At 40.0% G+C, this 25,318-nt stretch overlaps 1 protein-coding gene across 4 annotated transcripts in view; it reads left to right on the top strand.

Annotated features, from left to right (window-relative positions):
* doc2g (double C2-like domains, gamma) overlaps positions 1 to 25,318 on the top strand; it is a 59,345-nt gene that overhangs the window by 31,026 nt on the left and 3,001 nt on the right. For 3 of the 4 annotated variants that reach the window (XM_008317119.3, XM_025058707.1, XM_008317120.3), the window contains exons 3-9: positions 2,586 to 2,997; positions 3,422 to 3,501; positions 3,946 to 4,020; positions 8,541 to 8,650; positions 15,537 to 15,663; positions 15,912 to 15,968; positions 16,620 to 16,744. In XM_008317119.3, the coding sequence (XP_008315341.1) occupies positions 2,604 to 2,997; positions 3,422 to 3,501; positions 3,946 to 4,020; positions 8,541 to 8,650; positions 15,537 to 15,663; positions 15,912 to 15,968; positions 16,620 to 16,744 (968 nt within the window). In that variant the 5' untranslated portion in view covers positions 2,586 to 2,603. Of the gene's footprint in view, positions 113 to 2,585; positions 2,998 to 3,421; positions 3,502 to 3,945; positions 4,021 to 8,540; positions 8,651 to 15,536; positions 15,664 to 15,911; positions 15,969 to 16,619; positions 16,745 to 25,318 lie in introns of all 4 variants that reach the window. The other variant, XM_008317117.3, reaches the window with a different exon arrangement.

Genomic DNA, 25,318 nt, shown 5'->3' with positions numbered 1-25,318 from the left:
TAGAGAGGGATATATTAAGTCAAGCTGGTCTGCATGCTTCACAGTGTGAAAGAGACAGAGGACGTGAGAGCAAACAAGATGGAGTGCTTGCAAAGATGAAGACTGTCACTGGGTACGTACATGTGGACCACTGCAGTCCTGCTCATGTGTGTTTGCGTGAATGTGGACGTGGACATGGAGGTGCCATGTGCACACACAAACTTGTACGTGTGCATGACTGCGTAACGCAGGGTGAGATGAGTGAGTTTTTAAGCAACCTGCTCCAAGTAATGGTTTGCACCCAAGCATGAAATTGGGGATCTGTTACATAAGAGCCGACGAGTTTGAGTGATGAGTGAAGGTTATCAGACAGTTTGAATCTTTGTCGCCAGCCACATACATGTATGTGTGTGTATGCGTGTGTATATGAGTAAGTGCAACTACAACTACTTGATGTGAGGAGGTTGCAGCAGAGTCTTCCCCTCAATGTTGTTGCTGTAAATTGTCAGCGTATGGAAGAAAACCTCAGTGTGTCAACGTGTGCGTGTTTTGGAATATGAAAAGGGAAAAAGTCAATATTTTATGATGCTCTTCAGGTGAACTATGGATGTAATGGATTGTGGTATTTTTAGTTTTTTTGCCTTCACTGAAAAATACGATGAGTTGGGTCGACGACACATGCTTTAGTTAATTCTGTGTACAGCCTACAGATAGTCTTCAGACAGACCGGCACCATTTATTTGTTCATCCTCTGCCAGATTTATCAAATATGACAACCCGCGTCCGGAGGAATAATCCCACAGTCCTGTAAAACCTTGAACATGGCTAATCTCACTAACATGTTTGCTACAAGAGTGTTACTGTAGTTGCAGCTTAACTATACAGATAAGTACACAACAAGATTTAGAATATATACTACTGTATACTACTCTCATACTGCCTCAGTGAATGATACTTTAAACACTGACAGTTTTTTGGAATACTTTTCTACATTCATCCAAAAGATGCTATTGGAATACTTTTCTACATTCATCCAAATAACAATAGTGAAAAACATATAATACAGTAGTGTCTGTTGATTTGTCATTCATACTCTGGGAGTCAATACTTTTATTCTAAAGCACCACAAGACTAATGGCACAGCTAGAAAATATGCACATTACTGAAATCTTAATAAGAGAGGCATTAGCTAAAAGCTTAAAAAAAGGAGGACAAATGTCTCATCACTGTTTTTATTTTTTTTTATAATTTTCTAAAAACAAACCTTTGCTGCCAAAGAAACTAGCTTCACAAGATAACATTAAACATGACTTACAGATAGTAAATTATTATATAATCCGTTTTGTTGTATTCTATGCATTGGTATTTAAAGGGGTGATAGAAACAGATTTACAACATCCTGCTCCATGAGTTGGGAACACTAGTGTCAGATTGTTGTTTTGTGCAGGACAACTCCAGATTCAGATTTCTTTTCCCTTCAGGCACAGTGTAGACTTTTAGTCATTCAGACTAGATGTTCAACTCATGACGGAAACTGCTACGCCTGCAAAAAATTAAATCACAACAGAAGCAGCCCTCTGAAAAATGTCACAGCCAAGCTTAAATTCTAACCCATTGATGTACACCAACTGCAAAATTGGATGTCCTGTAACCATTTTTACCTCTACTCATGCTAAAGGAATTGTTTAAGTGGTAATATTTATCACTCATCTCAAATTTCTTGTAATCTTAAAGGCATTGGAAAAATAGTAAAAATGCAGGCAGAGGGCAGTGACGCTTCTAGTGGATAATGTTAAAAAAAGAACAATGTTTATTTTAGACATTGCATGTATACATCACCTATTCAAATCATGATGTGTATATATTTGTATTAAATACATGAATGTCAGCGTATAAATGATCTGGTTATTGTCATTGAATATATTGAAATGCCAGAACCATTACATATGCCACAACAACAATCAGACAAGGTGTGTTAGCAGAAGTGTTTCTCCGGTGTCTTTGTAAAGGCATTTGGTTTAATGATGTCAGATATTGGTAAATGTCATTACACTTCCACCAATGACAAATAAGCTGAAGCCTCAGAAAGACTTCTCATGGTATTATGTAAATGTGTCTCGGGGGACTTAGAGGTAGTGTGCAGTGAAAGAGTGAGATAAGGAAGGGATTAAAGTTTGGTACAAGTGCGTAAGTGACATCACTTGTTTGTACTTTACAGCACTGTATTTGAATATCCCTTTAGGGCGCGTAATTGGTGTGCAGACACTTTCAGTGAGTCACACTTGAAGTGCCAATGATTCTGGAAAATTCTCTTCTGGCTTTTAGGGTGTCAGGATTGGAAGGTCTTAGTGCATAGAAGGAAATGTGTTTTTTCTTCTCCACAGGAAGTTTAGACCTGATGTATGTGTGTGAATCTCTCACTAACTAACTTAATAGAAACAAACAAACTTTGTTACGGCTTTTAGAACTCAAAATTTGACTCATGTCCGGAAAAAATCTTCTCTGTTTGTTTCATTTTCCCGGCCTCCTGTTTTTCTCCTTCTGCTTTGACTCCGTCTGTTATTATCTCACCTCTTTCTCTCTCTGCCTCACCCACATTTTTGCAGCCACATCTGAGAAACCACATGAGCGTCTCCAAGCCCCCGCCGCCGCCCTCCACCTCTCACCTGGCCATCCCCCCTTCCTCCACTTCCACCTCTTCTCCTTCCTCATCAGCTTCCTCCCCCGCAGCAACACCCCACTCCACACCTATGCCCCCCCCTTCACCGGTCAAGATCTCTATGCAGGAGCACTTTGCCATCAATGTGTGCCCAGGTCCCATCCTCCCAATCCCACAGATCTCAGACTTTTTCCCTCGATTTCATGATTACCCCTGCACGCCACCGCCTCCGAGGGAGAAGAAGATTTTGAAAGAGGAGACTTTCAATGGGGAGACGGGTGGAGGATACAAGGACGCAGAGAGGAGGGCGTACAACGACAGAGACAGAGAGGAGGTGGCCGACTCTGATGATGATGACAGTAAGTTGTTTTATTTATATTTTTTTTGTTGAAAAAGTTTTGTTTCTATTATAAATATTCACTAAAAAAGGCAGCAGCTTTCACGGCCGTGAAGTGAACAGTGTGGTCTCAGATGTGCAACACACGCTTATTAATATTTTAAAGTTGTTTTTTTACTCCCACTCTCGTGTTTCTCTGAATCAAGTGCCTGGGATGATCTTCAGACAAGGTTACAGTAGTAGGACTCCTAGTTATCAGAGGGCTTACTCTTTATCAGGCTGAAATTAGACAAAACAGATCAATTTGTATTAGGCAGCTTCATGTTTCTAAGTGGCCATCTGCTGCAAATATGACTCAGAGGTTTAGAGTGTGCATGTTTGTTGACAAGTGTGTCCATCCAAACACTGGCAGTCATTTCTGTGGATATTTTTCACTCTGATTCTAGCCTACCTGGGAACACTGGAGTTCAGCCTGCTGTTTGATCAGGAGAACAACTGTCTTCATTGTACTATTCACAAAGCAAAGGTAAACACAGTCCAACACCAGACACACAGCCTTCATGGTAACATTAATACCCCTGAAAGTCCAGCTAAACCATTCCTACGTGATTTATTATTAGTTTGTAAGAGTCGTCATATTTTCCGCAGTCTTTTTTTAATGTACCATGGACGTCATAGAAGGACACCACAAAAACTGTTGACTGTCATGTTATGTTAATTATGCAAGTCTGACTGACTGGTTCCCTGGAGTACAAAGGAAAAAAATGGCTTGGAATTAAAATTTCCAGATGTAACCACAGTAGAAAATGTGCTGTTACAGTGTCTGTCTTTTTCTGACCCTGTCAGCTGTGTTAAGTGTACGAGGTCCCAATGATGTCACTGACACCGCACTGCTGTCCTTGTGTGTGTGTGTGTGTGTGTGTGTGTGTGTGTGTGTGTGTATGCGGTATGTGCCTGCTTATGTCCACAGGGACTGAAAGCCATGGACTCCAATGGATTGGCGGATCCATACGTCAAACTTCATCTTCTGCCCGGGGCTAGCAAGGTCACTGCTTCTACCTTACCTCTGTGACAATTAGAGTAACATTCGATTACCCTGGAACTGTCCCACACACTGACACTTCATCACCTTCCACTCACTCATGGTAAAAAAAAAGTTCATTTCTCATAACTAGAGGCAGTAACACATAATTGAATTGAATAAAAGAAGAAACACCGATTTACATATCGGAATTCATTGTGTCACTGGACATTTCGTGTGGATCAGAGAACACGTCAGGGTGTTGTTTGGTCTGGTTACTGCCCCCTGTGGGTCTGGACCACTGATCTGCTGTACTGTATCAAGGTGGCTGTGATGTTAGCACTCACCACAACAGCAGCCTCACCCAGCTTCAACAGCATGCAACCTGTTGTCGGCCATTTTGGATCAAGGTTGACATGAAATTAGGTTATGATAAACCTGGGAAGGACGCTGAGCCAAGATAGGTTGAATGAGGCTACTGTCTGGGGTCTAAGGTGCTAACAATAACAATGTCTGGAGGATTTATGTCCTCCAGACTCCCTCTCTCCTCCTTCTCAGCCGTAGTGATTGGTCTGCTTTCCTCCATTTCTCCACCTATATCTCTCTCTATCTCACTATCTGACTGTGACCCTCTTTGACCTTGAAATACCAACAGTGTGTGGAGACAACAGAGAGGGAGTGTAAAAAGAGAGGGAGGGAAAGACAGATGAGGGGACGAGAGCAGCAGGTGGTTGCCATGGAAACAGGGAGGATTGTTACACGGCTCACGTCAACGGGCGAGTGTTGATGGGAAGAGAGTGGTGTTGTTAGTGGTGGCGAGAGTGGCGGGTGGTGCAAAGAAAGCATTGTTGAGTAGGTAAGTGCCCATGTACTGTCATTTAATGAATATCCACCAGACGGGGGCCACGTCAGTCTGCATAGGAAGTGATGATGACAGAGTCACATTCGCACACCTACACTGTAACCGTGTGTCAGTGTTCGTTGCGGTGAATAATCGTTGACAGTTCACTTTCCGAGCAGAGCTAACTTGTCAAAAGCTGGTTAGGATCAATGAGCATCCTCCCTGTCCCACTGTGTCCTCCCATACTGAACTCTTCTGCTGTCCACCACACAGTCCAGGACAGTGTCTCCAAGGGTCGGTCACATGGAAACGCATGTGGTTTCTGACCTTGTGTTTCTACATGCTGAGGCTCTGGTCACAGTCACAGTCAGACGCTCCCCTGCATCCCTCCTTCTGCAACACTGCCTCGCTCTCACACGCAAACATGCATAAACACATCGGTTGCTGGTACTTCAGTTGTGGTCACTGGTGCCGTCATCTGTCCGTTCTTTATCCGGGTGGAAAATTCACTCGCAGTCAGTGTGTGCACTTACAGCTCTGGGAAGTAGGGACCGAGAAGAGAGAGAGGGGGACTGGGGGGGGTATGACATAGATAAAAGGATTCATTCAGGCAAATGGAGAGAGAGAAGAGAGAGAGAGAGAAGGAGTGATGGACAGATGGGGAGCCAGAGATAAAACATTTACAAACAGATGCCAAAGCTCTGAATTGGTGTAGAAGAAAGATGGAAGCTGACAGTGTCACAGGGCAGACAGTAGATCTGGGGTTGTGTGAGGAAATATATTCTGGAATAATAATCCAGCTGATTCTCTGAGCAGATTGTTTGTGACAAGTTTTTTTCTCCTGAGCTGAATGTGGCAGATAAAGCTGTAAAGCCTCAGTCATGACTCTCTCTGATTTGTTAAGTCCCCTGTCACTCGATGGATCTAATGAAGGAGTTTAAAAAAATCAACAAAATACAACATTTGTTCCTTTTGGCCAACAGGATCTACAAGACAGACAATCAGCCAAAAAGTTTTATTTTGAAAATGGTGCTGTGAGAGGATAATGATATGAGGACGGGGTGGCTGCAAAGGCACAACAGTGGGGTTAGGGACAAAAACAAAGAGAGGAGAAATAGAAGGAAGGAAGGATTCAGCATCCTGCCCTGAGGTGGTGGAGCAAGAAGCTGACTGTGGCAGAAAGGAGTAGTGGGAGGGGGGATTAAATGTGTTTCTGAATATGTTAAAGAACGGGTTGCATATTTTTTTTTTGTCCCTGCTGGCTATTCAGAGTATATTATGATGTCATTTGGAGACCCAGGTAAAAAAAGAAATCACTGCTCTATATATTATAACTATAATTTTCCAAAAGCACCATTGTCACTGTGTCTCTTTGCCATATCTTATTATTTTCTTATTCTTGCCAGTAAAGACAGAACCTGAGTGGATTTGCGCCCACTGTGGCTGATCTTTAGGAAGAGCTCATCTTCGCTCCACTTCAACAACTTCAAAAAATTAACATTCAGAAAAAATCATTACATTTGTTGAGAGTATTTCAGAGGATAGTTGAATTCAATACAAACCTGCACACACTATTGTGTAATATATATATAATCATGGGACATTCATATTTGTGTGGCTGGTTTTCACTAAGTTAGAGAGAGTTCTATATAATGGTTCAGACTAAGTTGTGGTGTTAGGGTAACAGTTATGTACGTGTATAAATATGTGCCATTTATGCAGTTCAAAATCTGCACAAACACTTCAACATCATGTGAGGCTGAATCATTTTAAAAGCCAAAATGAAGAAAAAACAAGTTTGACTAATCCCCTGTCCTTCAGAAATATTATTATTTTACACGACTAATGTATCCACTCCTGCAGCCAAAAAACTAATTAGTTTTGCTTTTAGTCCCACAAGGCCTTTTTACACCATTGGAGGATAATGTGTCTGAAAGGCTTTCAGTGGACGGATATTGATAACGTGTTCGTTTGTTAGGAGTGATTTATGACATTAAATATTACATTTGGGGAAAAGGCACATCTTAAAGGCAACTCAGGAAAATATAGTAGAAAAAAAACTGTATTTTTTGTATTATTATTATTTATGGAAGTGGGAGCTGTGGGGCCTCATGAGCATTTTCTCTCCTGAAAAGCTTTATTTTTTATGCTGATTTTATGGGCAATGTATTCAGCTGGTCCACAAGTTGTAATGCAGTTCTGACAGGTGCTAAAGCATCCACCACTGAAATGCTGCTGAAGAGACAGATGTAAAGGTGAGGGGAGGAAGGCCCTGTGTCCTCTCACTCTCCTCTACAAAGGAGGCAGCAGATGTCTGAGATTTCCTGTGGGACGGAGATAAATGATGTTCCCACGCATTTTTCTATTTCTTATTGTCCCCTGCTACTCTTATATTCCCAAATCCTGACTCTATCTTTCCACCATACAACAGGTGTGTTTTCTCCCCGCTCCTAATTATTCCTCTCAATTTAACTTCCTCATTAACCCCAGCTCTCACCCCTCACTCCCACCTCCCTTTAATATCATAGGCGATGTAAAAGAATTTAGAGACCTTGCGTCTTTGCCAGAAAAGATGAGGTCGACTCTCCAATGATTTAAACATGTATTTTCCTAAGAGGTTTATGGTCTTCCATAGCTGATGTCATGTGAAGGTACTAAATTAAATAGCTAGTACTGACATGTGACGGCACATAGGAGTAAACACCATGTAATATTGACAACACCGTGAATGTGTGTTTGTTCAAGTAACACGTTGGCAGTTTGTGTAAAAATGTATAATTAATCTAATTCTTACATTTGTGAATCTCTGTAGCAGATTATGAATCTAATTCTTTCAGCCAGAGGACAAACATTTGTGAATCTCTGTAGCAGATTATTTTGGTGGGAAAATCATAAATGGATAGTTTACAGTAAAATGAATCAAATCTTATTCAAATCCCTGAGCTCCACTTCAAATCCCATCCTTTCTTTACTTGTTTTTGTTTTGTTTTTTATTAAAGTTTCATCACTGTAGATCACTGAAGCGTGTCATCCTCCTAATGATGACAATCCAGCTGTTTGATAGAACGGTGAAACACTCAACAGCAGGTTCTTAAAAATGTCCCCGTTGGTAAGATGATCTGAGGTAAACAGTGGCAGCACCTGGAGAACGTCACGGCTGAACGGGACGGTTCATAATTCTATATAATTGACACCAGAGACATTAAGAAGAAATATTGAAATACAGAGGGAAACTGAATTAAGTTCCCTGTAATAACTATGAAAATGTCTCGTTGACTTAAGACAAATAAGGCACAGCTATTATATGGTTTTAATCTGTCTGACAAAATGACCTTACAGTAACTTAGCATCAGTATCAATATGACTGTGATCTACTTTTAACCCTGTAAAACCATGTTTCATATTTGCTTCACAAGACTCTGAGAGAAAAACTGCTGTATATTTATTTCTAAAATAGTTTTGAGTGAGAAAATGCCTAATGTATGAAACTAAATACAACAAAGAACTTTTTTTCTATTTTCTTATGTAGTACTGTTTCATAAACATCTCAGTTTCAAAAGCTTAGAATTTTCTGGATGTTGCAGCGTTATATTGAAAACCCAAAGCTGGACATTATCACCAAACATGTGACAACATTCAGTTTCTTACACAGTGCAGCTTATGATGAATGGCTACTCATTTGTCCTTTCACTTTCCTCCTCAGGCAAACAAGCTAAGGACAAAAACCCTGAAGAATACATTAAACCCAGTGTGGAATGAGACACTGGTGTACCATGGCATCACAGCAGCTGACATGACTACCAAAACGCTCAGGTAGGTTGGTTACTTTGTGGCCACCAATTAGTGCTATTCCCCAGACGGACATGTGGCCAATTTATTAAGTGGAGAAGGAAGCTCCGTCCTTTTAATCCTCTGGTGGATAACCAGCAGCCGTCTGTGCTTCCCAGTTGGCTTATACAGGTGACTCATAATTGCATCCAGGTGACACCAACCAACTGTTCCACTTGCTGTTGCTCCAGTGTTGGCTCAGAAGTCCCGCCCCTTCCCCTCTGCAGAGCTCTGCAGATGGAGTGATCGAGGTCGAGCGTTACAATCTTGGCCCAAAAAGTCTGACGTGCAGGTGTCACGCTGCATGTCTGAGACGGTGGAGAGGTGAAGCTGCGTGTGTGTTGTGTTGGTGAATGTGTTTGCTGTGTGAGGTTGTTGCTTAGTCAGTTAGTATTATAATTATACATAATAATAATTATTATTGTTGTTATTATTATTGTAAGAAAAAACAAGCACAAATGCAGGAGTATGGATAACCTCACAGCTTATACACCCAAACACATTCATGATTATAGATCCTGTTGTGACGTATGTTAAGGCAGTCAGTAATTACAACTGTTCTCACCAGACACACACAAACCCACAGGCACACGCATGACCCCAGGAACTGAAGAAAACCCTCCTGTCCTCTGTTCAAGGACACACTGTAGCCTATAGGCATAAACCAGCAGGCATCATCTAGTCACAATGAGGAAGGAAGTGTGTGTGTGTGTGGGGGTGTGGGTTTGTATACGACGCTGGGGGAAAGAGAAAGAGAAGAGCGAGATGCCAAGACCGACTCGGAGAATGAGCTAAAGCATGAATGATGTCGAGTGACAGTTAAGGGTGGTGTAGATGAGGGAGCGTGGCAGGCCAGCTTGACAAGAATGAGTCCGTACTTGGTTTAAAGAGAGAGCTAGAAAAAGGTCAAGCGATGGGGTGTTTCCTCAAACGGCAGCCAAAAATTGAAAGAATGAGGGCAGTAAGAAATACTGTATGTGAGACAGTGAATGAAATGCCGTCTGGCAGCGAAAACGCAGCGACGCTCAAAGCTCTTCAGGCTCCAACATGAATCCTGAGCCAAAACACTGACTTTGTTCTCGTTACTCTACACAGAACAGCAAGCAGCTGGAGAATAGAGAAATAGAGAGGCGTCCCTGGGGAGATGTTTACTCGCTGAGTATTGGCCTGCCAGTCACAGCGGGGGTCCGTGTGATCCTCCTGTGCTGTGAGGATCACACGGACTAACATCTGCCCGGAATCACTCCCTACCTAGCACTGCCTGAAGGTTAGAGGGGTTCAAATGTGGCTAAAGAGAGAAGGGCTTGAACTAGGTGGATGTGAACATCAGAAGGCTTTAGCTTTTTCATTCAAAATAAAGATTTTTTTTACATTGAAGGTGATGATCAAAGTAAAACAGTAACTAAAACAATCTTCAAATCACTGATTTTTGTATTAGAAGTATTTTATTTTTTTTACATTGAAGGTGATGAAAACAGTAACTAAAACAATCTTCAATTTATCACTGATTTTTGTATTAGAAGTATTTTTGTTCACTACACATTAGGACCAAATCACCTTTTTATGTTGCAGTAAAAATGCACCAAATTCTGAGGTCGGAAAGTGGGAAAAAATCTTAGATCATAATTTAGTGAAAATACCAAATTTATCAACATTTTTAAGTCTAAACTGTATCTGAGAAACTGGATTCGCTTCAGTTCTTCCTTCAGTTTGTCAACACTCTAGTCATCTGTAATAACCTGTAACAGCTCTGCCGCGTCTTTCTTCATCATCATCATCAGAGGAATCACTGTGCTCTAACATCTAACACGGGCTCCCGTTCAAACACAGCACTGACTGGTGGATTCAAACCTTCTTCTTACCTACAGGGCTCTTCACCACCCAGCAGCTCCAAACCTCTCCCACATTCTCCAAATCTACTCACCCACCTGTGCTGTTCTGCCTTCCTCCTCCATTCTCATCACTACACCTCCTGCCCACTTAACATTCATGGGTTCCAGAGCTTAACACTGTGCAGTACTTTGACTTTGTGATTCCCTCCCACAAATCAATCCTCAGGGTAAATCCCTTTATATCCACAAATCACACTTTTGAACAAGTACACACCCTTGAACAGGTTAAGGAGTTATGTTGTCTTAAATTAATTAATTTAGTATTTGAAAAAAAAGTTAATATAAAGAGAAAAAAGAGTACAGCACACTGTCACAAAGGATTAAAGCATTTCTAAGGACATTAACTATTTCTTTGTAGTTACCAATTTAATTCAAGTCACTGAAGATCATATCACAAGATACTTCATTGGAATACTCTTCAAATACTTCAAACACTGGTACACACAAACATGAGACCCAATACTCAGTAACAGATTTTCAACAACAGACGGTCAGCCAGTGTTTTCTGTTTTCATACTGCAGTTCAGGGTACTTTATATAACGATCGCAACTGCTTGGAAGAATTTTAACATCAGAGACAAAGACAGGAGCAAGACTAAATACTCTTCAAATACTTCAAAAACGCTTATTTATCACAAAAATAATGAAAATACTGGTACTGTGATTCTTAGGCTAGAAAACGCTTATTTTATCACAAAAATAATGAAAATACTGGAAATTGTTTTTATATATTGCAAAAAAGAACGTTAGCGTGAATAATCTGCAATACAAGAATACATTTAAAATAATAAAAACCTGCGATTCACTGAGGGTGCGACATCCGAACCACGATACAACGAGGGGCGACTGCAACATTTCCTTCCTCGCCACAGCCAAACCGCAATACAGCGAGGGGCGACTGCAACATTTCCTTCCTGTCCACTGCATACTTGGAAACCAACCTAAAAAGTATTTACGGTATTTGTATGTCTGTGTACACAGATGAAAATACTCTCATTCAAATTAGCAGAAAAGTGTATTGCGACAGTTATTCTGTTCTTATTCAGTCGTTAAGGTTGTTCTCATACGGGCTAATCCTGTCTCTGAATTATTTTATATTCTGAATTAGATCTGAAAATAAAAGCAACCAGTGCAGTTCTTCAGTAAAGACATGGAGCAATCTGATAGGTAAGAGTTTAACCCCCAGACACTCTGGTGTGACCTTGGGGTGGTTCTACTCTGGCAGCTGTGCCCGCAGTGTTAGCTGGGTGTGTGGTCTCCAATCATGCTACACACACTAACCACTTCACACAGTAGCTCTGCAAGTCTGAGTGAACGAGGAAAGAGATATTAGGAAAAACAATTTGAAGCATTTAAAGGAGAATTTCCAAAAACCTCCAGTAAAGGCTCATCCCCTTTGAAGTCAGGAGTGATTGAAGATGTGTTTTCTTTGTTTGTTTTTTTGCAGTGGAGCTGACACAATTTCCAGATCAGGTCCAAATTTATGACTTTGTCATTCTCTGCAATCTGTTGTCTGCCTTTGGGCAATCTTCAAGTGAGAAATTGCTGAACTCACTGTAATGACGCACAAAAAACTGAGGTGTGTTTTACATAGATGGATGTCTGGGAGGAAATCGCATTTAAACTGTGCATTTCATCAATGGGATGATTGATAGTAATGACTTAACTCAGAGGATGAGGCATGTGGAGATGTGATGAGAGGCGGCTGTACAGACGTTCAGGTTTTGTATGTGTGCAAATGGTGCATTTTTTGGAAGTCTATCCACAGACAGCGTCCACGCTCCCCTTTCAATTTCCCTGTTTCTCTGTCAGTCCTAGTAATAGTTTGTCTGCTGTGGCAGTTCATTTCTTATTAACTGTTGGATGAGGCTGAGATTGACTGTGTGACATCACAGGTGTGATCCAGGACAGGGCTTATATAATGAGTGAGGAACAAAATGAATGTGTTCCGTATGCTGATGTAAGTGAAGTATTTAGTTTGACTGACGGACTCTTAACAGTTGTTTCTATTAGCAGTTCATGATCCACAGAGAATGAAGGAGTAAATCACGCCGTGTGCGTTGTCGTTTAATTTTCTTGTCATGCTGTGGGTCGTTTTTTTCCCCGTTCCTTTTCTCTTAATGATTACATGAGTCATTCGTTTTCCTTTTTTGTCTGGAGTAAATTTGCAGCAGCCCACCTTCCCAAAAGAGTTGGTCTGCTGCCTTAAAATGCAATACAAAATAGATGAGTATTTTGACTTTGTTGTTTTACGAAAGTAATTGATTGAACAGGAAACAGTGCAGTTAAATACCTCTGTGTATTGGCACTCACTTACTTAATTAAAATCTAACCATATATTGATTCAGTTAGTTACAAAGTCTAAAGTGAGACTGAAGCTGACAGACAGGTCTGACACATTAGAACTGCGTCCTTTAAATCAGTTTAAATCGGTTGATGTGACCTGAGGGAGAGGTTCCAGCTCATTCCATTCATTTTGAGGCTCCAAGTTCATTCATGCTGCACACATTTATAAAATAGACATCGCAGAGATATCAAATTTGCCTTTGTACCCACAATACAGAAATCTTTTTAATTCTTGGAAAATGGCTTCTTAAGCCAAACCATTTCAATCAATCCATAAAAAAAACAACTTTTTCCTGACGTAATTGTCTGCTATTACAACAAATGTGAATTTCAATTAAAAACAAGTAGATTTTATTAAAAAAAGATTGCAAAAAAGACAAAATTTAAAGATATTTAAATAGAAATATATAGATTCATGTCCTTTTAGTGACGCCCAAATATTCTATTGCAAAAATCATGTTGATTTAAAATCACATTCAAGATTCAATTTGTCACTTGTGGGATATTTATATATAGATATATATTAAAATATATATCTTTATATAAAAGAAAGAGTCCTGCACCAGTGGTCTGTGGTACAACAGCAGGTTGGGGACAGCTTCTCTGAAAGACCAAAAAAAGACGTTTTACTTTGAAGTGACAGAGCAGGACCCAGAGTGCCATCAATGTCAGTTACAAAAAGTTCCAAACCATACAAGAACTAAAGGCACAAAGGACTCCCTGCTGATGTTGTTTAGATAAGAAAATGAATCCACGCTGGACAGACTGTAGCACAACATGTTCCTCCGACTCAATGGGCATCTGTTTGTTCTCTGTCATGAATTCAGAAAATAAGGTTTTGGAAAAAAAAAAAAACAGATGGAAGCAAAGAGGTTTAGGTGGAACATGGTGTAATATTTCACACCTTATCTCATCACGGTCACCCTGCATGTATGACAAGAAATGGCACATAAATCACCTGACAGCCGTGGTCATGAGTCAGAGTTATTCTGAAGCTTCTGTCACAGATACTCATCAGCTATGACTAAAAGGCTGGAACCAGGCTGTCCAAATGTCAGGTACAGTGGAGAAGAGGGCGAGAGTGAGAAATAGAGAGCGGAAATAAATAAAGAATGAAAAGTAAGGAGCAGGCGGACGAAATCAGCCGCAGCAGCGATCCAGCAGGGAATATTTGAGCACAGAGAGAATATTGTAGCAGGTGATGGTCTGTGAAGACTCTTCTGTGGCTGATTGAATATCCCCCCCTGTGATAGACATCACCATGCTTTTGAGTGAGTGCACTCTGTGTATAACTTACTTTAGAGGGAAACAGCAATGAAGGTGGGAAATTGATTTGGCTTTGTCTCCAAAGAATAATCTATGCTTTTCAACTGAATATTTGCTGTAACTGGTGAATAAACAGTGCCATGTTTTGATGCAAACACTGTGGAACCAGGTGTACTTGTTTGTATTCCCCCACTCATCAGCTCAGTGTAAATAAGGTTCTTCATTTCAGTGGGAGTTCTGATGTGAAGTGCACTTATAAATGTCTCTGCTCTGGCCCTTAAATGGAAACCTCCTTCTGTATATTATAAGCAGGCTGTACAGAGCCCTATAAAAGAGCCCTCCAATATGTACACTGTGAAATTGTGATGGACGTGCTGTCTATATTGTTGCAACATAACAGTGTAGATGTTATTGTTTCCCTTCTGGTTTTAATTTTTTTGCAATTTGTTAATATTTTTAATCTGATTAATTTCATTTGGACTGTCCTAATAACAAATGTATTTATTTATCAATTACTAAGTTATACTCATCCACTGTGACCTCATCTATGTCCAGGTGATCCACCAATAGCCAAGCCTCCAGTTACTATAGTTATATAACTATACTAACTATAACTAACTATAGTTATAGTTAGTTATTCATTATTACATTATTATATTGGATTTCTGCCGATGGGAAATGACATTAAAGACTTTAATGGTTTACAGTAGAACCCAACTGTGCCTTTGATCAAACCAACATTAATTGAATTACGTTGAGGCGTTTTGACCTTTGTACTGTAGACATACTGTACCTGATCATAGTCATGTAATTAGTTTGACTTCTGTACCATATCTGCTGTGTAGTACAGTCGTTAGTTCTGTGGTGGCCTCTCTGTATGACATGCCCTGGGCTGCCTCTGCCTTATACTCTGTGGTGAAGAGAGAAGTTTCAGAAAGCACTCCAAATATATTATTTACAACTGCTTGTCACTAAATGACTTTTCATTTCTTGCACGTATTTACCACAGCCAGTATTCACTGTGAGGTCTGAGAACCTGCTTCAGACAATCTTTTTCAACCCACATGGTTCAATTATGGAAAATTACTGTCTGATGGAGTAACAGCGGAGAAGGGAGTGATTAAAATCCTCTGGAAACCCTCGGCAATTTAACCACGTTTCATTACAGGCACAGAGAAGCAGCCGTGGAGCGACTCGGAGCTCATCGTGTGCTGCAGATGAAGCAGATGACTTATTGTTGTGTTGCACTTTGCAGAGTGCAGTATTTGACTGGATTAACTTTGTACTGACTGAGATCATGTGATGTTTTTGTTTTAAACTGACTCGTCTTATTCCCTTGCGTTGTGTGTGTGTGTGTGTGTGTGAAGGTTGTGTGTCTGTGACATGGACAGGCTGGGAAGGAATGAATTCATCGGAGAGGTCAGAGTGGCGCTGAAGAAACTGAAGGAAGGAGAGAGCAAACGCTACAATATGGGTTTGGAGAGAATTGCACAGGTATGTGATTTGCCTGTGTGTGTGTGTGTGTGTGTTCTCCTGTGCTAACAAATAGTGAACATATATATATATATATATATATGTAACCGGTGTAGCCCCTACTGTTAGCCTTGAGGATATCAGCATCTATTTGAAATACAATATTATGTTGTGTAATAGATCTTCACCTAGATACCCTGATGGTAAAACCTCTCTCTCTCTCTCTCTCTCTCTCTCTCCCTCCCCTTAATCTATCCCTCTCATGTCAGAATAAAGAAACCAACAGCCAGGCAGTGGAGCAGGGAGCAGTGGTGGCGGAGGAGGAGGTAATGTTCTCATCAAGTTTACATCTGCTTCTATTATTATAATCTATCATTCAATCCATCTTGACTGAAAATACCACTGAGAGTATATATAACCATTACCACCAGTGCAGTAGAGTCACGGTTCAATGATGTGGTCGCCATCGTGTCAAGTCAAGAAGGACAGATGTGATCAACGCGTAGAAAAATGTTGCAGCATTTTAAAGTGAAGAATCATGAAACAAAAAACAAATCTTCAAACTTTACATTTTCAGTTAATGTATACATCCATTTTAATCTGCTCCCTTTTGTTATTATTTTTGCTTTAAGTAAAAACTCATATAAATGTATATACAGACAACTTTATGTGATTACATTGCCAAATTTATCAAGAAAGTCTTGTTCCATCCTTCCTACATATGGCGTTACTTACTTACCGTTACTTACCGTTACTGTTTAAACTAGGTAACGGTAAATAACGGCAACAGAGGGAAACATATGTTGTCATGTGCTGCTATACGCAGAAGACAGTATTGTTTACTAACACCAGTTGTACGCCACACATTGGATCGTGTTATATTAGTTTGAGTTGTTTTTTTGGGCTGGACTTACTTATGTGCAGCATGTGTGCAGCCCATATATTTATCAATGTTTGCTTATTGTCTGTGTCCTCAGCGCGGCCGTATCCTGGTGTCATTGTGCTACAACACAGAGAAAGGTTGTCTGCTCGTTGGCATTATACGCTGCGCTCATCTGGCTGCCATGGACTCTAACGGCTACTCTGATCCCTTTGTCAAAATGTAAGTGATGAAGGACGTCTGTGAACAAAATGGACATGCTAGTTTTATGGCTATTTGCTGCAACACTGCCATTCAGTGTCTGTCTTTTCTCTACTGAATGAATACAGATGTGAGGAGTAGTTTGATCTTTAAGTTGTCGCAGTAAGGACAAATGTAATATTTAGGGGTAAATAAATCCACCTTTTGTTCACACAGGCAGCTGTTGTTGTTTGTAGGGAAGATTATAATAAGACTGAGGTAATAATGAGCAGGGGTTTTAGGAGCGACAGTCCCTGAAATCACTGTGAAAAATGAGAAGATGAAAGCAGTTCAGACACAAATCGCTATTGGATTCTTGGAAAGTAGAACATTGGAGACTGAGAGTCTATCAATTATTAAAGCAGCCTGGATGAGGGAATACTGGATATTCCTGCAAAATGTAGTACTTCTCTTACAGTATTTTTAGAGTGTTTCCTCTGTTTCCACTTTCACTACTACATTTAACTTCAGCAAACTCTTCTGAGAGCACATATCAGCAACAGATATTACAGTTTTAGATTACTGTGAAGACTCACGCTGGCCGGGGTCTTCCTCAGGGGTCACCACAGTGGTGGTCTGCACACTGATTTGGAACAGTTTTTATGTTGGATGTGTAAAACATTCCTGGTGCTGCCCACCCTGGGATTTTGGGACAGTGTGGTATCAAACCCAGAATCCTCTGCATGCAGGCAGGATTCCTGTCACTACACCACTCTGGCCAACAGGGGTTGGGTTACTGTAATATATTAAATTCCCCAGCAATAACTCATAGTGTGATGTGCAATTTATAAATGTAGTTATTTAGAGATGTCCCTGTAATGGTTAGAGGAAACACGTAATCATTTTAGGTTTTACTTCAGAGGCTACCGTACAAATGCCATGCACACATGTCAGGTTGTAATGGTAAGTGTCATGTTTTTTTAGGTATATGGCCAAGTGTGAGGCTGGATGAGAGCTACACTCTCCAGGAGTGGTCCTGCTGTCATTTTTAAAAACTTGTCTCAGTGAAAGGTCACCAGTGTCCAGGCATCGTAATGCTCCTCACAGTCACATCTACTCTCAGAGCAGAGCAGTGTGCAGCCTGTGGAAATAAATCCAGTCATGTAAATGATACTGAGGCATAAAAACACCTGCAACACAAATCCACACTTTAAACTTGACTCAAGAGCTTATTAAAAATCAAATGTTCTGTTACCTAAAAATTCAAGGTATTGTTTTTCAAAGTAGCAAAATGTACTTGAGATCAAAATGCCAGGTCAGGATAAAGATGACCGATTGAATTTCCCAAAAGGAATTTCCGAGGGCTTAATAAAGTTCTATCTAATCTATCGTCATAGACTTACAAAATATCTCTAATCCTAAAACTTTTATTTAACCAGCAATGTAATTCTGAAAAACATTCTGTCTCCACTGAGGTACAAATAAAGAAAAAATGGAAAGCAAAAATTATGGACCTCACTATGCCACTATGCAAAAACTCTGAGGCCCCTACAGGGCCCACCCCCCACTTTGAGAACCACTGATATAAACTAAGAGGTTCTCTCATAGACTGATACCCAAAGGATCTTTAAAGATGCTGACAAAGACGGAGAAATCTTTTTTTTTTTTTATCTTGAGCTACTCAGTGAGAATGATAGTTGTAATTTTGAAAGTAATCATGAGTAACAGGACAGGGAAAAGCCACAACAGAACACTGCTGAAGCAGCCTTCTGGGAAAATATAAAAACTTTCAGCCCATCTGTGTTGTGCCTGCTGCATCTGGGAGTGGCAATCAACAGCCTGAGCTCCCTTCGTTCAAACTTCCACAGAGTAAGCACTGAGCTCAAGCAGAGGAATTAGCCCTACTGTTAAAAAAAACAAAAAACAACGTGGGCAGCGTTAGCCTGTCTCCTGTCGGACAATATTCCTCCTAACTACGAGGGTCATATTCTTAGACTATGAAAGCCAGTGTGTTATAACAAGTTAATTCAGACTAATCTTTTCATGCTAATTAAACCTCCTTTGATTACCACTGAGTACAAACATGGAGAGGAAGAGCTCCCACGCAGGACCACACGTCCTGCTTTAACAAAGGATCTCATGACAGTTATGCAACATGGCGTGAATATAAGGTCAAATGGAGCTGATGAGGATCTCAGTCTTTTTAACACAATCACGCCTTTTTCCTCCCACATCCCAAAAACATGCCTGGGTTGATCGAACATTCTGAACTGACTATAAGTACAGTATGAAAGTGAGTGTGAAGGTTTGTTGGTCTCTATGTGACAAACTGTGATGGACTGGCAAACTGTCCTGCTCTACCCCGCCCTCGCTGTTGATAGCTGCTGTTGGCTCCAGTCCCTGTGACCCTGAAAAGGAACAGGTGATAGATAAAGGATGAATGGATGTTTGTAGTTGATGATTTGGGACGTCTACTGTAAGTAATTGAGTTACAACGAACGGTGTACATTTGAAAATGTGCACCCATGTTGTTTAGAAATTGTTTGTTTCCTTGTTTGAATGCGGTCTGAAGCTCTACCTGGAAATTGTCCCTGTGTTGTTGTCAATGCAGCTTCTGAACACAGTAAAATATCCCCTCGGATTCACTCTGTCTGTTTGACTCTAAATGCAACGTGATGGATTTTCAAGTCGTGTGCTGAGATCCCAAGGCCGTGCAGACCTCCAAGAATCACAGCATCTTTTGAATACTTGATGTTGCGTTTTCTCAGTTTGGACTGAATCAAAGGGACTCTGTCAGTACCGTCAGACTGATGAAGGATTTCTGGAAGTACAGAAGAGAAGGCTTATGTTTAATGCAGAAAGATTAGGCTCTTTACATCTCTCAGACTTTAGAGGAAGAAAATAACGTTAAAAAAAAACTTCGATTCTTACTGCAATCTGTTTCTATGTGGCAACATTTAACATCACTGTGAAAAGTACTGTGTGCAGATCATGTGTCAGGCTCTCGATTCAGTTCACTGTCACCATGGGGCTGAAATTCCATCTCTAATTCAAAGTTGTGAAATTCAACAAATATGAATACAATGTAGTTTGGTTTTTTTTTTTTTTTGGTTTTTTTTTTTTAAATACATCCCCTAAATCCCAAGCAAAATTGGTAGCAGTTGCTCCAGGAACTTGTGGCGTTAGACCCTAAGGTTGATGAAGTGAGTTGGTGGAACATATTACTTCTCTTTACTGATGCAAACACAGTCTGGTTCACTCAGAGCATCTGCACTTGGAATGAAAATAAGTCTGAACAGGATTGGTGTTTTTTCTTGTCTCGTGAAATTGCCACTATAACAGCAGTATAGTTTGTGCTCTAATGTAAGAGGGTCCTCGGAGGATTATGCCTGGTCTGCTGTACACTCTCCAGAGCACAATGAGCTATTATGTAGACATAGGTATTAATTTCCTCAATAAGTTTTTTAAATGCCATGGTCCATTTGTTGATAGTCTGCTGATGTAACACCCACAGCTCTCTGGGGAAATCTATATAAAAATGCTAATTTTATGTGTGTGTGTCTCAGATAGAGACAGAGAGAGACAGAGAGAGAGAGAGACATGAGGGAGAGAGTGTTTGTGCATTCGTGCAAAGGTTTTCAGTTGGCCGTTTTCCCCCACTTTCTCCATTTCAATTGGCCTTTTCAAGCCATTGAACGAACTGAAGGTCAAAATTACCTCTAGACAATTTGTCTCCGTTTCAAAGGGACAAATTAGTGCTTTAAATATTAAATTCTTTTTTATCCTATTGAAGGACCCACGTTTCTCTGCTCTGCAGGGTTTTAACGTGAGTCTGAATTCTAACGGGAGGCAGACACGTGAAGTCAGAGGAGGCGTGAGACGTGTTTGATATTACCTGCTGACCAAGCACTGTGGCATGTGTTAGTGCTCCCTTTCTTTTCTTAGTAAAACTGGTGTGAGGTGAAATTCTTTTTTTTTTTTCACCCCACGTGTATTAAGCGCCTCTCTTTTATTTATAACACACACATTCCACATGTCTACATTTTCCCATTTTTGCATATTTGTCAAATGTCCTCTCTAGCTCAGAGGCATTTTTCTTTGGCCGACTCTGTTTTGTTATTTGTTTGTTCCTTTTCCCCAAAATGATCTTGTTTCTTTCCCCTTACATTGGCCTGAATCTGCTGTCAGAGAAATGTTTTGGTCCAGGCAGGTAGAGATTTGTCACAATGACACGTGTCCTAGCTGTAATGACACAAAGAGGGGTAATTCTGAGTCAGGGCAGAAAGGAAGGTGGACCTGGGTTTTTTTGGAGGATTCGACAGGAAAAATGTTGACTGTTGTAGCTGTTCTTGTGGTTTCAGCTGGTGTGTAACCTTGTGGTGTAGAAAAAAGTGAATTATGACATTTTAGTCAGAAAATCAATACCATCCCTCTCATTTCTATGCAGCAGGCATGAGGCCACTGTCATTTAGCTGTTTTGGCATAAAGACAGAAAACGCTGAGTAATACTTAAAATGAATTTTGGACACTGCCCAGAAATGGATTTAAAGGAGATTGACTGTTTAAATGCATAAACCTGGTCTTCAAGACCACTAAGTGACCTCAGCCGAGACCAAACACAGAGAAACGGCTCGTTGTAGACGAAGAAGAATCCTGTTGTTGACAAAGCACCAGGAGAAGTTGTCTGTGAACGCAGGCCAGTCGTTACGAAGCAACATTTGTACCAGACTTTTGGAGTGTGGGTTTTGTCTGGAAAAAAGATTCAGAGAATATTTTGCTACTGTACTGTTATCTAACATGATTCATCTAACAGTGTCTGATTCCTGAGTTGAACTGTGATGATGTCAGTGTTGTCCGTCAGTGGTTCTGACCTACTGTACGGTAACCTCCCACACCTGAGGTTTAACACCACTGCACAAACACTCTGCTGTGAACCCTTTCTCCTGTGGTGTAGCCTTTACAATGATGCAATGATGATGTTGCTCTGTAGCTTGTTTTTTTCTAGTACTCTATGAACTTAAGTTAAGAGGTTTATCTTATAAGTTTAAGGAATTACACAGAGTCAATGTGAATCTTACTGCTTTATTTCTTAAAATTTAAAATGACCATAAATGCATTTCAGACTGGATATTAAATGGGTATAAATCTTCCAAAAAAGGTGGTGTTTGTAGATGTTGTATTTGAATGTTTCTTACATCACATTTTTCTTACATTACATTTACTTCTTTTTCAATGACATGGTTAAAAATGATTTGGATTTTCTCTTTAAGAGTATTTGTAATTGGGTCATAATGTAAATATTCCACACTTGAAACATCTACATTTCATTACCACACTGTTGTGTATTAAGGGTATGACAGAAAAGTGGTATAACATTCAGAAACAGTACGTATGCATTTCTTTATTCATTTGATAATTTTTAGATTTTTTTGAATGAATTTTAAGCAGATTTTACACCGTAACTGCCAAACTATTCTAATATATTTTAACTTTTTTAATCCGGTGCAGAGCAAGACAAAAGAGGTGTCACGTGTGTCACGATAATATAAAAAAGAAAGATGAAAAGAGTATGAGCCGGTTCACAGCTGGACTCAGTCCAGGAGTCTGTTACCACAGCAGGAACATTTTGTTGCCTTTTTTATTCATTTCCCAAATCCATATCTGGGGAGCAGGAGTGGGGGGATGGATGACGTAAGTACAGCAGAGGACTACGTCAGTGTGCAGGGCTCAGACGTAGAAGAGTCATTCTGACACAGGCAGCATATTGTAGGGCGTTTAAGAGGACCTGATGGAATATTTCTGTGTTTCAGTATTAAATAGCACACTCTTAATGAGGATGGGCAAATATGTCTGAAGTGTGAAGGAGAGCTGGCAGTAAACAGGAGTCTGAATGACATGACCAGCTGGACAAACATGTGCAAACAGGAACAAGGATTAAACAAAACACAGGACAAAACAGAAGAGAAATATGAATCAAATCTGAACAATTCATTTAAAGAAAAACAACAAACAAATATTATTGATTATTTAACCTAGATAAACCGTGTCTCATGGACAACTGTCACACTCTCATCACATTTATTGCAGAAAAATGACAGTAATTTGTGTCATTCCTACTGTCTACACATCCATAGAGTCCATAGGACAGGAAGCAGATATTTATGCTGGCATGGATGGCTGAATGAACGGTGAGGGACCTACTTTTTTAGGGAACAGCTCAAACCGTGGAGATAATCCACTCCTATCTCCAAAGACCAGCCTGCAGTAATGAAATGTTCTTCACCTTGGAAATTCGATGGTAATTCCAGCACAGTTTTCATGCTGCAGAGCAGAATATATTCATCATATTTATGTTCTCATTGTTATGAATGGAGCTGTCAAGTTGTGTTTTTTTCATGTTCGTTATACAGGAATCTGGTATTCCCCTGGCTGACTGCCAGAGAGTGGAATGTAAAGTATTATTTCAGTACGGCTCAGACTAGGATGTCCCCCCAGGGTTCTTCAGCAGTCTGTACGCACCTGGTCACAAACAGCTTTGTTCAGCCGCATTCACGTCCTCTCTTCTTCTTTTTTTCCGTGACAATCCAGAGACAACTGTGTAAAAAAACATGTATTTTGAACATGTATCTTGAATAGGTTTTTTAGTGGCATAGGCCTAGGCATTGGAGAAGAAGTATTGCTTGCCAATGCTACCTCAACTTGGGGGCTGCATTTAAAATTCAAATCATCAAATCATCAAATCATCAAAGCTGACAACCTTATAAAGGGAATATATATATATATATATATATATATAATTTATGCCCTCTAGTGGCTGTCTGTGTGAAAATAACGACCACGTAAAATTATATATTTTGATATATAAGTCGCACCTGAGTATAAGTCGCAAACCCAGCTAAAGGGTGAAAAAGGGTGCGACTTAAAGTCTAGAGAGTACAGTATATAAATATGTACATATAATCGATATTACAAACAACAGCATTACTCTCAGACTTAGCTAACAAAGTTGACCTAGCCACAGATACATTTTAAAAAAGGAAGGTAATTTTCATCCTTCTAGCACTTCATGTGTTTTCTAAGCAGCCATGTGTAAGGCTTCGACCAGGAAAGGCTCAATGTGGAAACAGCTGTCGACACAGCTGTCAATCAGTCAAAAACATTGCTTGCAGCTCTCTCACAAGTTCTGGTGGGGATGACGGGCATTTCCACGAGGTAAATTTGTTTTGCCTCAGACCACAGTTGTTGATGAGCCAGTGAGGCTACAAATGACTCTCTGCTCATAGCTCATCCACGCTTTCAGGTTTAAGTATGTGGCTGTTCCTTTAACTAATTTATTATAAATATATATAAATAAATAAATAAAAAAATTTTCTCTAATGCCGAGCAGCCTGTGGAAAAAAAAACATATCAGTCTTTCTGACATCACCTTACACTCTATCAATTCCTCCTCTTCCTCCTCCAGTTCCTTCTGCACCTCAATCCCTCCATCCTTCACTCACTCTGATTCCTGCTCTGCAGTGACAGCCCCCAGCCCTTCTCATGCATCGACTGTCAGGGCAGAATTCGTCACCAGCGAGGTGGAGGCTGAGGAAGTGAGATATCTCACAGCCTGAACATCTTGACTTTATTTATGCTGAATGATGACTCCTGCTGCCCTCGGGCCATCCTTCTGTAGCCTTTCTCACATGAGTGAACACTCCTCCAACATCAGCATGATTAAGATCAGCCTCCGGTCTCCCTCTTTTTAATCTGCTCACCGTATTTCTTTTAAATTTTGAAACACCTTTTCATTTGTTTCTGCCTATAAAACAGGGATTTTTTTCTAGAGCTAAAAAAAAAGAAATACAGAATGATTGATTTTGAATTTAATAATAAAAAGCACTGAACCTAGTAGTTGAGGATCTTGATTTTGCAAACCTTGTTTTTACAGCCTCTGCTATTAAATTGATTTTCTTTTAGGGTCCATTTACGCTTGAGTATAACAAAAACAAGTTTCAATTATTGATAAATACAGTTCTGTACTATAGACTTATATCAAATGTGATATTACTATTATATTTGCAGCACACTTTTAACTTGGGGATGTAAAGCCTACCACAAAAAAATGTATTTACTCAAAGGACCTCCAGTATATCTCTGTGTTTCACAACCTTTGTTGAGCAACAGCAAATGTTTTACTTCTTAAAAAATATCTCACCCCGGACAACCAAATAAAAATGTCTAGTGTATGTAATGAAATGTAATATATAAATATAATGATCTTCTAGTTTCAATTTATTTTAGTGTGGGCCTGTTTAGTTGAACAGAACACTGATATACTCTCGGCAATTGAAGAAAGACAAAGACAATGTCAGCTTTATAGTTTTAGAATTATATATATTTATAAGCTGTAGATTCTTCATTTCCCAAGTTTTTACACGACTAAACTGACAGTGAGAGCTGCTCACACAGCTTTTGCTCTTTTGATTTCTCCTCCACGTTCTAGACAGTTGAAGACAGTACGCTCCGACTGCCAATGTGCCTCCACTTATCCAAATTAAACAGAGCTATACAACTGCATCTCTCCAAAGTAGTTGATTTAAGTATATTGAGTACTGTCCAAAGTTGTAAAAAGTA

Source organism: Cynoglossus semilaevis, chromosome 9 (assembly GCF_000523025.1).
Source record: "Cynoglossus semilaevis isolate Cse_v1.0 chromosome 9, Cse_v1.0, whole genome shotgun sequence".
NCBI classification, from domain to species: Eukaryota; Metazoa; Chordata; class Actinopteri; order Pleuronectiformes; family Cynoglossidae; genus Cynoglossus; species Cynoglossus semilaevis.
The sequence above is the reverse complement of the archived record's forward strand: the minus strand, read 5'-3'. Positions and strand labels throughout refer to the sequence as shown.